The sequence below is a fragment of the Pelodiscus sinensis genome, chromosome 9 (genome assembly GCF_052426305.1).
Source record: "Pelodiscus sinensis isolate ZL-2025 chromosome 9, ASM5242630v1, whole genome shotgun sequence".
Taxonomy (NCBI): Eukaryota; Metazoa; Chordata; order Testudines; family Trionychidae; genus Pelodiscus; species Pelodiscus sinensis.
Window position 1 is genome coordinate 21,586,606 of NC_143060.1, and position 13,096 is coordinate 21,599,701.

Here is a 13,096-nt window from a genome sequence, read left to right on the forward strand (position 1 = left end):
ATCTTCCCTCCCCTTCCCTACAAGCTTTGGTCAACAGTGATCGAAAACAGTCACATGTAAATTTACCCTCATTCAGCAACTAAGTTAACACTCTTTTGAGATGAACAGTCACAGTTTGAGTTTCTCTCAGCGCTTTTAATTCAGGTTCTCTGCATGAGCAGGCAGATGTCTCTGTTACATATGCTACATTTTGAAGAGTTTTTTTGGTTTAGTAACCATGAGGGGGAAACTTTTTTAAACAGAAAAAGTTAAGATTTGGAACATAAGATTACAGCTGGTAGTAACCCTGCATATTCACAGCCGCCCACTCTCCCAGTTGAAACCCTGGTATTTAGTGAATTTGACCTACAGCATGTGTCATTCTTTCCCTCCTCAAATTTATGTCTTGTCTGTCCTTCTAAGAACACTGTCTTTGTCAGTATTTGATACCATTGAACTGATAAGCCTTCAGACCCTTAGGATGACAGACATTTGTATAGTTCCTCAACATGTCCTGTACATTGGAGAGTGAACTGAACTACAATGACAAGCTGAAACAATATACAAAGCAGTGATATTTTTAATAACGTGTTTCATATCCATGATATTGAACAAGTTATCCATCCATCGAATTCTCTTAGTTAACATTTTTTTCTCTCATTGCTATAAGAAACCATCTTCCACACAATGAACTACTTTAAGAGGTTCACTGATGAATGACAAAAACATGTTAAAGAAAACGAAATAATTTCATAAAGCCATTTGTAAGTCCAAGTTAAATCAGTTTGACAAAATTCATGTCAATCTGTAGTTACAGTGGCAATATAAAACAACACAGTATTAAAACAATCAAATTAGTAAATCCAGAGGGGGGAAACAAGCAAACAGGCCTCTTAGTTTAAGTAAAAGAGCCCTAAAATACTTTCTGGAATAATATCAGGTTCATTTTACATCACACAGATTTTATATTTGAGGTATCTGCACTCAGAGCACCAAGTTGCAGTATTGTGGTACAGTTGTTCTGTTTAGCTAGCCTTGCTGAAAATCATTCCTGAAACCTCCAATATTTCAACAGCTATGAAACTGGGGTGGTTTTGTTTTCATTATTTCATCTCACTAACTAGAAAGTCCATGTATCTTCACAATTCTTCCCAAATCTGCATGACTCATTTTCTTCACAAGTTTATCACACAAAAAGTCTACTTATACTGCATTTTATAATTTAAGAGTAATATAAAAACAAGAGTAGCTGTTTGAATCTTCAGATTACATTACATATTGTGTTTAAAATACAATACACAGAAAGTTTATTTAAAATGTATACAACAAAAGTAATCAGAAGCAGTAAGATTTATTTTATTATTTTAGTTGTAGTTTCTATGTGTTTAGACTAAAAATTATAAGGCATCTGAAAGAAGTTGGCACATGATTTACTCTATTTCTAATCATACATATGTGGTTATAAGGGCAATCATGTTCTAAGAAAACCCTTTTGCTATTTAAATGCATATTTATAAATAAGAATTAAATAGCTGCTGCTATAAATTTTGTCCTGGCTTTTAAAGATGTCAAAAGGGTATGAAAAAAGTAGAAAAATATACTTCATTAAAGAGGAATGAATAGAGAACTATTAATACATCCTTTAAAAACAGGAACATATTGTGGCACAACAAATATTTAGAATCCTAATATTCTGATGACATTTGCAAATACTTACAAGTACAGTATGCTAGTTACCTTAACTCTCATCATACTCCCACTGAAGTCAATGGCAAAATTCTCATTGACTTCAATGGGAAGGGAACTGAGTCATGTTCCAGTTGTTTATGAAAATATTTCCAATAGCATCTGTTTTATGGCAACATTTGTGAAAATACTTTAAAATGTATCCTTTATATATTTTTGATTCACCAAATTTAAAAAACATAATCATAGCACTTATTACTCTGGTTTTAAAAACACCGTGTAGATGTGATATGAAATAGTAACTGGTCAAAATGGATTCATGGATTCAAATAAAAAAATCTATGTTAAAAAGTCTACTGATAAAGTCATTACTCAATGCTGTGTAAGTGGTTACAACACAAGTGTGCAAAACTCTAATTTATCCAAATATAGGCTGACCCAACAATAGTAAGAAGGATCATAATCCAACAGCTCAGAAAAGGCCAAAGAGAAAGTGTCAGGTATCAATATGACATTTGCATCTCCATATTTGTATGTGTTACATTTTCATAAATTCATTTGGGTTCTAAATAGATCAAACATTTAGCCACAAATTCCAGATAACATGGGCCATAATAGATCAACAGAAGAGCAATATTTGGGTTGTAAAATGTTATTTTTAAAAAACCCAGGATATTACAGAACTGAAGAAATACACTTTGATTGCTTCTAATAGCTCAGTTCTGAAAGTATATAGCCAAGTTAGTTACTATTTATAACAAGATGCATTATAAAACTGATAAGACAACATGGTAAAAAAAATCATAGTGAAAATCTAGATTATTATTTTGAAACTGTTATTAGAAAAATATTCTAATTATAAAAATAATTTGAATGTCAGCACAGAATAACCAGTGCATTTATTTTTCTTATTGGAAGTCTCAAATTTAGATTTTTGTAAGGAGGTTTGTTAAAAACAATATAATGTCTCAATATATTATTAACAGTGTTTATATAATTTAATACAGAATTAGACAAACATGCAACATAAAACAGTAAATTACAAGTGGTTAATAAGATCTGTAAATATCATTACAGATCACAGTTTCAGGCATTGTACACATGACTCTAGAAAAACACAACAAAACCCTACATTGGTAGCCTGCTAAAAGTCAATATTGCTTTCTTTCCACACACTTATTCCATCAATATACAACACTATTTGTACAAGTGATGTTTTGAAAAGGCCTTCTAATTACATGTTTGATTATAATCTGGTTAGGATTAGGTTTCTTTTTCCTTAAAAAAAGGTGAATTCAATAATTAAAAAAGCCAAATCCAGGATCACTGCACAAAAACTAAATGATACATACACAGGTGACCTAGATGGCTCAGAGTAAAAGAATCTTCCCTCCCCTCTCATCTTCTTAGCAGTAGGGCAAGAGACATGCTAGTTCCAAAGCATTTGAGTCTTACTGTAGCCCTATTAAGGGAGCTATATTGATCATAATTTGAGGAGAAAAATATAGAGGGGCAGAATGAAAAAACTAAAATTCTCTTTTATTTAACACCCTCTCCAAAATGAAAAATTTCAGAAATCTATTGATTCTTGACAAAAACAAAATTCATTTTAAAAAAAGAATTAAGACATAACTTAAGGTAAAGGCATGAACCTCTGGCATTTATCATTAATTGCAGCAGTTGTTTGCAAGGTGTCTTTTGTCAGAGAATGAACTTTGGAGTGTGTGTTTGTGTGTGTGTGTGTATAAACACACTCACACACAGAACTAACACACCAATTGTATACAAATACACTTTTAAAAAAATACAGTAAGTTAATCTTGATTAAGAGTCAAATTATTTGTTTACCTTGCTGATTTGTAGGTAAAGTCAGGCAATTTTGGTCTTGATTGTACAGCCTAATACCTTAAACTGAAATGCAGATATTACACATTTAAGAAAAAAAGACCTTCACCTCATCCAACCCTCTCTCCTTAGAGCTGTTTTCACAAACAGTGCTGGAACAAATCACTTTAGTGAAGACCCTCCTATGCTGATGGAACAGCTTCTCCTGTGTGCTGTCTCTCCAGGGGGTTAGGCTGATAAAACTGTATCACTCAGAGGCAAGGATTTTTCACATCCTGAGTAACACAGTTATACCAGTATAAGCCCACAGTGTCGATCTTGCCTTATATAAAAGTCAACACAAGAGACTTACCAGCTGCATAACACAGATCCCATTCCATTTATAGGATGGATACATTTAATTTATTATCTTCCTCCCCACTCAGGATGCCATCAGGAAAAAAATTAGAAAGCTTAAAAATTCATTTACACACATGGTAAATACATGGCTGTTTTACAACAGTTGACACCAGCAGTGACCATAAGATAATTTTTCTAAGAATTTGCTTGTAGCTTATTTTGCTTAGAAAAGCTATGAAGGTACTTACTACTCTGCTATAATATAATACATGTTTTTTTATCCTTGAAAGGGTTTTCAGAAGCAGGTATGCCCATTAGTAAAGGGTCTTTCTTGGCATGTTCTTCACAATAGCACATGAGATCTGCTGATGCTTTGGACACCTGACCCAAAACAAAACAAAAAAAAACAAGACACAAAATGGTAAATATTCCCAAATCATTTCCAATAGGATAGAATGGACTAAAGGATACATCCATAGCTACAATGAATTAGTTCTGCATATGGAAGAACAGAGTTTGAGAAATCCATAAAATATTCAGGTCCAGAGCTAAGTCCACTGAGCAAAGTGCAAAGGTTTTCTGGCTTTGCTTCTTGGACTGGCCTTGGTAAACTTGGTAGAATGGGAAAGCAGTAAGCAAAAACAAGGATAAGCCAGGATGCCATTTCTTTAAAGGTACTTTGGGGTTTGTTTGGGAGGATAGGTGCGAGTTGCTTTACATTTTTCTGCAATTCACATAACAGGTACAGAACAATAGAGCAGGCATCAAATAAAAAGATTTTATGTCTTTAGACTCTGTTAATAACCACTGAAGTGTCATCAATTGACTTACAGTTTCTAAGAAACTGATTCAACTGTTTCCAAATCCTTGTAAAACATTGCATGTTCCTAATCAATAGATGCTTTTCTTATAATCAGCTATGTCCACTGAAGTACAGTAACTCCTCACTTAACGTTGTCCCGGTTGACACTGTTTCATTGTTATGCTGATTATTATCTATTAGAGCACATGCTCATTTAAAGTTGTGCAATGCTCCCCCCTACAATGTCATTTGGCCTCTTGTTTTATCCACTATTTGCAAGATTTTTTGGAAAAGCAGCCTGTCCTTGTGGGGATTTGGAACCAAGGTGGACTGGCAGCAGTTTAATATCATTTCACTTAAAGCAGGCATTTTTAAGGAACACAATCATAATGTTAAGCAAGGAGTTACTGTAACCAGTCTGCTGACCTTTGGACAACTGGTAGACTGCAGATAAATATTAATAAAATGGAAAATAAAGGGATGAAATGGTATAGTTAGAACAACAAATCCCTCCCCTCAAAATCTTAGGTGAGGTTTTAACTTAATCAAATTCCTTAGCCATTGGGTGGCGTGGAGAAAAAAGAGGGAAGAGTTCGGGCTCCTTATCCACCATAACTGAGGTGCACCATGTCTCACCTCTCTTCCTCTTTCATGAGAGCTATAAATCCTTGACATATAAGGTAAAATTTAAACATCTAAAACTAACATACCCACTTGGAAAAAAAAAACTGCTCTACATCATATCACCTCTTCTACCCACTATGTCTGTATGAACTCACAATGTCAAGGATTTGGTCTTCCTAAATGTCTGTAAAGTACCTGTCATATTATTGGTGCAATTTTTTGGTATGGCAACAATAAATAATCAGTGAAATTCAGTACAACAAATATAAATGAAACTATCACATTCAAATATAGCTCCTGTGTTACATACTACATAAGAAAATATATACATATATACTGGGAGTTTACTAAAAATATACCTGCTGTATTTCATATAATTCATATAAAAAAAAGAGAAGGATCAATAAGAATGTGTTTCTCACCTTTATTCTTTCAATGGAAGCTTCTATTCTTAACTGCTGTACAGTCCTTCGTGCTTGAGTTATATTGTTTGTTGTGATAGTTGTTTTGCTAGACATTTTCAATTCAATCTCTCAAACTCTATTAACAAAAACAATTGGTTATTTTTCTAAAAAACCTGCCTCCCTGTATAGATGCAAAGCCATATGTTGAAAAGGGATTTTTAGTTCTTTTATGTAAAGTGCTGACAGATTTGCACAGAGAAAATACTAACAAGAAAATAGCACATAACACGGCTGAAGCTTTTATGGTTTTTTTTATATAAAATTCGAAGCCCATAGATATGAATATAGCCTCTACTAATAGTTTCTCCAATTGCACTTTCCCAACAGCTTTTTATTAATCTATATATTCCCTTAAAGTTGAAGATATTCATAAAAGTATTCCTATATTCATTTTTAAAACAGACATCTATCTGCACAGTAGTTTATGGAAAGCTGTGGACTGGGCTAAATACTAGTGTTAGAGCCACTACACCTCACCAAAGCTAGAGTATTATTACTGCTTATCAGGGGATGAACTTTGCCCCTCAGCACAGCCTTCCACGGCAAGGGGAAGTTGTGGAATCTATGCCACTGTATCTGAGATACACTCAATTTCTCTCCTGTTGGCCTCCTAGGTCAATTGTCGGTAAAGGAATATTTTACAACAATTCTTACAGAGCACAGCATCTGTTCCCCTGGCAGATCTGCACATCAGGAGAGCAGGAAAGGAGGGGATAGGGGCATGGCCAACTTGCTCATCAAGAGAGGGAATAATGTCATGTGTGCACCTCCTGATCTCTTCCACCCTCCTTTGCCACACACCCGGATAAAACTATGCTTGGATTTTGTATAGACTGAAGAACAATCTTCCAGCAGCTCCTCATAGGAATCAGACATAACAGCTGCCAAAGTCAAGAGGAATACCCATCCTAACACACACACACACACTGCATGGCCAGTTCAAGATGTATTACTGGTAAAAAGAGTGAGCAACTTTGGGATACTAATCAAACTTTTGTTCTCAGGATGAGAATTCAATGCAGCATCACGCCACACAGATTGAACAGTGCTGCTTTGGACCCCATCCAATGAACAGTGAGGACACTACCCATTGTTTTCATCTAATGACTGATCTCAGCAGCACATGACTGCAATTTGCTCAAAGCTTTTGGACATTGACTCCATTGCATGTAAAGTTAGCCTCTGTGAAGGTATGTGAGCGATTTAACTGCAACTTTTCATCACAGGCATTTCAAGTCTGATAAAGCCAGTACCAGTAAAGCAGAGCATTTCACTGAGTTGTGCACAGAAATGCTGTCTGCCTCACAATCCAACCCTAAGAAGTAGCTAATGAGAGTCCTGTGTAAAGCCACACTTGGAGCAGCATGAGAGCAAAGCTGTGATGATAATGATAGTGAACTCAACTATGAGATAATGAAGGAGGAAAAAATAGAGAAAACTGCCATCTAAGTCAAAACTGCAGCAAAAATAAATAATTAAGCATGATGTCTTGCTCAGACTGGTGTTTTCATCTGGCAGGCATAATAGTGGTCTCTTTGCAGCAAAGACCCATAAAAATCCTCTATCATGTCCACAGATGTTTTTCATTATGTCTGTCTGCTCATGATACACTCTGCCACCTTCTATACCATTCATAGTTCTGTTTCTATCAAAGCACAGGGTGGCCTCTGAAAGTTGTGTAATAAGCAAGTTCAAAAGACATCTCATGTGACTAAGCTTCTTTCAGGCTGTTACACATGCATGAAGGACTACAGGATTGCTGAGGACGTCATTGCCCATATATTCCCCCTTCCTCCCCCGGTAAATTCTGTTGAAGCAGAATCTTTGCAAGATCTTCTTTCTAAATGATCGCTTCCCCTTTGATTTACTATCATTTTCTTATTACAATAATACTATAATAAAGGTGCAATACACTGGGCCAATTAAACAGCACATGAATAGAGATGGATGGAAAATTTAATCACCGCTCAGGCTGAAGTCTCTCATTTTGTTGAGCAGAAAATTTTGAGGCTTTGCTAAAGGTAGAAAGGGCTATGCTGAAACTCACAGCAATGAAAGACAATCCTTATGTTCAAAAAATTAGCCCTGATGAACACCTGCAGTTTTCATTGAACATTTTGGCTTAGGATGACTGGTCCAAGCCTTAAAGTGAATTACTGAAAGAACTTCGGAAAAGATCTCTTTGGCCTAATTCTTCAGGTGCTGAACAGTTCTTCTGCAAGTTAGTCTAAGAACTCCCAAAAAATAAGGCTGCAAGAGTCCTGATGCTTAGTTTTCTGCTCTAATCACCAGACCATACCATTCTGTAACGCTCCACTTAGTAAGTATCCTACATAAGAGTGAAGTACATTTATTTTAGGGCAGCAACATTTGTGCCATTTGCCCCGTGCAATTTAAGTTGTTTCTCATCTTCGTGGAATATATAAATTACACTTCAGAAACAGGCATTATTTCTGCTGGAACACGAGCACTGATCAGACAGCAGCATGATGATAAAAGAGGCATCTTGAGCATTTTGCAGCATCACATTTGAAATAATATTGTCATTCCACTAATTCCTCAGCAGCAAAGAGATGAAACTAATAAACTTTATCCTTCTCAAATACTCCTAGAAAACAGAAAAACCAGTACAATAAAGCCTCTCAAGAGCGTAAGTAACTCATGAGAGTAAGTAACAGTGGTTGCTTGTAAGAGTGGTTTCTCTTCAAAGACTTGTACACCAGAGAGTGGTGGTGCTCCATGGACTCTGCAAGTTCTCACTCATGATGGGGAAGCAGGGGGGAGGGGGTCTGTGACTGCTAAAGGAGATAAGTGTTGGCTATAAAGATACCTTCTTTGACTACAAGTGGCATTAAATAATCTTAGTTTAGCCCAGGGGTGGGAAACCTATGGCCCAAGCGCAGGATCCAGCCCTCAGCTTGCCTTGATCCAGCCTGTAAGGTTTGGGGCTCACCCAGGATTACTGGAACTCAATCACTCCTCCCTCTCCCCTCTACCCCATGGACCTAATCCAGCCAAGATGGGACCCAATACAGCCAAGCCGGGGCCAGATTTGGCCCATGGGTTCTGACTGACAGGGGAAGGAAGCAGCTCCGTGCAGCTCTGCACACAGCATAGAAGTGTTCTGTGCAGGTACCACCCCCTGTCACTTCCATTAGCTGAGTCTGTGAGGGTTTACTTTTTCTCACATGGGGGCCAAGTGAGTGAGGATTGTGGTTTATTTATTTGCTTTTCACTTGTGTGTGGCCCCTGACTGATTTTTCTGTGGGTCAGTAGTCCCCATTCCAAAAAAGCAACCCCTCACATGGCAGGGATGACATAAGGAAAAAGAGACAGAATTTACAGGTGTATATCTGGATTGTATAGCTCAATGGTATTGCTTCTGTCTATTGATGGCAGATGGCAGTTTGGAGGGGATTGGACAAAGAAACATAGTAGGAGTGTGGCTAGAAGAACTAAAACAAAAAGGTATTTGTTTCAGCAGTGCTACTGCAATATTTTGATATGCCTTTATGGTGCTTCAATATCTAGATAAGTAAGAGACAGCTGGTTAGGACAAAGCCACTTTGCCAGACTATAATTTAAACATGTCAATCTTCTCTGAAAATGCTGTCATGTCTCTAATAGGATTTGTACACATACTCAGCAGTGACGGTCTTATTTTCTACAGATGCTTGTGAATAATCAACTACTACCGTGCTCAGTGTAAATTCTTCATTTACACTACACAGGGACTCAACTCTAACATCAACAAAAACCACCTCTCAAAGACCGTGAATATAGCATTTCAGAGTAAGTTTTATATTTCTCACCTTTGTCCAGCTAGCCAGACCACCTCATTTTTTTTCTCCTTCTTCTTGCCCTTATCTAGCCAAATAAGCATGGCATTATTTTGTCCTAACAAAAAGCCTCCTCGCCCCATTTTTGCACATACTGTAGTTTTCAGCCTGTACAGCAGCACCTTGCTTTTTAAAAAGCTCTCTCTGCAAAGAGGAATATAGAGTATTCTCGCCCTCTCTGAATTCTAACTGCATTCCAGTACTTTTCTAGATCTGATCAAACAGTTTTGCATTGCAAGACAACAAAGACTTATCAAGACTAGGGATGTAAAATCCTGCTTAATTAGTTAACCTGTTAAACTTTAGGTTTAAGTACTTGCAAGGGGATCGGGACAACCTTGTCCAAGTGGTCCCGGGACTGGGAGTAAGCTGACATCAGCCAGTGCTGGAGCAGCCTCATGTGGAGCCTGGAATGGCGGACCAGGTATGTATATGCCACCAATAAGAATGTTAAGACGTGGGTAATTGGCTAATCATGTAGTCAATACAAATTCCACTGACTACACAATTAGTCGATAAGGGAAGGCACACAGTCCTGGCTCGTGCCAGGTCTGGGACCTACCCCTCCCTCCCACAGTGTCTCTGAGTTTAAATGTGGTAGGAGCCGGGCGCACAGGCAGCCCAGCTCCTACTACATTTACACTGCAGAGGTGCAGCAGAGGTAGATCCCAGAACCAGCACAAACCTGGACTGAGCATGCCTGGCTCAGTCCTGGCTAGAGCCAGGTCCAGGATCTATCCCCACTGTGACTCTGTGGTTTAAATGTACTAAGAGTCGGGATGCCTTCCCACCCAGCTCTTAGTACATTTAAACTGCAAAGCCATGACACGGGTGGTTCTTGGACGACCTGCCCAGTCAAAGCAGCCCCTGTCCGCAAGGGGTCCCCCTTCCCCTCTGGGACCACTGCAGATAGGGGCTGATGCCGAAGCAGCCTCTGCCTGTGTTGAGCTTGGGCCCACTGTGAGCAGAGGCTGCTTCGCAGCAATCTCCCCTGCTCTCTCCTTGCACTGCTGCCTCTCCTAGAGGTAGCAGCCAGGTGGGGGTCAGGCGGCATCATGGAGGCTTTTAAACTGGCTCCCCCCAGCACCGGCTCTTGCTCTCTTGCATCAGACGCATCAAGTGTGTGTCTGTTGGGAGGGAGGGGGGAATACAAGGACTTGACTCGACTACCTGATAAGCCTAGGCTTATCGGGTAGTCAACTACTCTCTTACATCCCTAGCTGCCATAGGGCCCAATATGGACAGGCAGACCCTGGCTGTAATCAGGGGAAATTTGGATACCTCTTCTATGAGGCTTACCAGGGTTTGACATCTGTCTAGAGGTAGGAATGCTTTCACATGGGTCAAGTTGAGCACCAGCCCAATGAATTCTATCCTTTGAATCAGTACTAATGTGGCCTTCTCGTCACTGACTAGGCACCCCAAGGACCAGCAGGTGGAATGACCACTATGATGCTTTGGACCTGAGACCTGCACTTGACCAGCTGTTATTAAGGTACAGGTAAATCTGGACACCATTGCACTACCACCACCTTACACTTGGTAAACACCTGCAGTGACAACATCTGCCAGTGCCATTGTCAGGCCAAAGGGGAGGATTGTCAACAGACAGTGCACAGGCCCCACCGTAAGTCAAAGAAATAATCAGTGACCTGGAAAGACCACCACATGGAAGTATGAGTCCTTCAGGTTTAAGGGTGGCATACCAATCTCCCAGATCCTGCTTGGGGATGATGGAGGCTAAGGTATCTGCTGAGATTTCTCCGGTCCAAGATGGGACATAGACCTGTCTTGGCCTTTGGGAACAGGAAATGTTAGGAATAGAACCCCCTGGTCTGACACTGGAGCAGAACTTTTTCCAGTGTACCCAATCACAACAGCTCCTAAACCTCCTGAATGAGGAGACTCTTGTGAGAGGGGGCCCTGAAGAAGGATGGAGGAATGGTGGAGGTTGAAAGGAATCAGAGGGTATAACCCTGGGAAACAGTACTCAAGGCCTAGTGGCCCAACGTTTTGGTAGTCCAGGTTGGGAGGAAGCAGGAAAGGCTGTTGACAAAAGGGGAGGAGACCAGATCCACAGGAAACTCTAGTTTGTCGCCTTCAGGCACACCCTCAAAACTGCTGTTTAGCCCCTTGGTTGGGGCAGGTCGAGCCCAACTGAGTAGAAAGTGAGGGCTGCCTCGACCAACACTTACAGCCCTTGCTCTTTCTGGCAGGGGACCCTGGTCCAGTAGGGTGCTAGGGCCAGAACCATTTCCAGGCAAGAGCAAGAACATACAACCCCAGGGTTTTCAGGGCAGCATGACTGTCCTCAAGCCCATGTAATTTCATGTCCATCTGCTCTGCTAACAGAGCACAGCCATTCAATGGAAAGTCTTGCATAGACTGCTGAGGCTCCAAAGTGCAGCACATCGGATGGCTAATGCCATCATATGCGCTGCTGGGTCTGCTGCATTGGCAGCTGCCCAGAGAGCTGCTCAGCTGTCACTGTATTCTCTTCCAAGAGGGCTTTGAACGCCTTCCTGGAATTCTCAGGCAGCGACTTCTCGACTTTGCCATGGCTCACCACATGTTAAAAATGTAGCAGCTCAGGAATGCTTGATGGTTAGCTACCCATAACCACAGGCTGGCCGAGGAATAAATTACAACTATTAACTAAGCACTACTGAGAGAACTATAGTCACTAAACATAGACTGCATTCACAGCAAGAGCAACCTGCACCATCACTGGCAGCAAGAAGGAACCGAGGGTGGAGAGGAGTGCGCAGAACCCTTTATATTGAGCCACTCCAGGCACTGCCAAAGCTGCTCCCCCATGGATATTGCTGTGGGCAAAACTTCTGGAACCTGTGCATGTGGTGAGCATGCCTGTCTACAGTGGAACAGACATGAACAATCATTCAAAAAAAATCTTAATCTTGTTGCACCCCAGTTTATGTAATAATACTTCCCTACTTCACAGAGGTGTTGCCAATAAGGATGTGAAATTGTCGTTATCTGGCTAATTGTAGTCGATACAATTTGTATCAACTACACAATTAGTCAATAAGGGCCGCTCTGCAGAGTCACATCAGGGGTAACTCCTGAAGCCAGCTTGAACTGGGACTGAGCAGTCTTGGCTCATGCCAGCTCTGGGAGCCGCCTATGCTGCAGCTCTAAATTTTAAATGTAGTAAGCATCACCAGGTTCTTACTAGTTTTAAAATACAGAGGTATAGTGTCCTGAACCACTGCGACCTGGGACTGCTCGGTCCTGGCTTGCCCCAAGTCCAGCAGCCCCTGTTTGCAGCGCCCAGGGCTGGCCGTGGCCTAAGGCTGCTGCCAGAGCAGTTTCTGCACACTTGGTAGCAGCAGCCCCTGTCGATAGGAGGGGCCCTGCTGTGGGCAGAGGCTACTTTGCAGCAGTCTCCCCTATCCCCCCCATGCTGCCTCTAATAGAGGCAGCAGGGGTAGAGGAAGTGGCATCACAGAGATGGTGCTGGGGGGAACTGGGTTTTAAGCTGGTTCCCACTCCACCCC

The 13,096-nt window shown here is 40.3% G+C and overlaps 1 protein-coding gene across 16 annotated transcripts in view; it reads right to left on the reverse strand.

The window, feature by feature from the left end:
* Positions 1 to 541: 541 nt before the first annotated feature.
* GNG12 (G protein subunit gamma 12) overlaps positions 542 to 13,096 on the reverse strand; it is a 74,335-nt gene continuing 61,780 nt past the window's right edge. For all 16 annotated transcript variants that reach the window (XM_075936212.2, XM_075936208.2, XM_075936211.2 and 13 more), the window contains 2 exons: positions 5,698 to 5,815; positions 542 to 4,230 (listed from right to left, as the gene is read on the reverse strand). In XM_075936212.2, the coding sequence (XP_075792327.1) occupies positions 4,105 to 4,230; positions 5,698 to 5,793 (222 nt within the window). In that variant the 5' untranslated portion in view covers positions 5,794 to 5,815 and the 3' untranslated portion in view covers positions 542 to 4,104. The remainder of the gene's footprint in view (positions 4,231 to 5,697; positions 5,816 to 13,096) is intronic.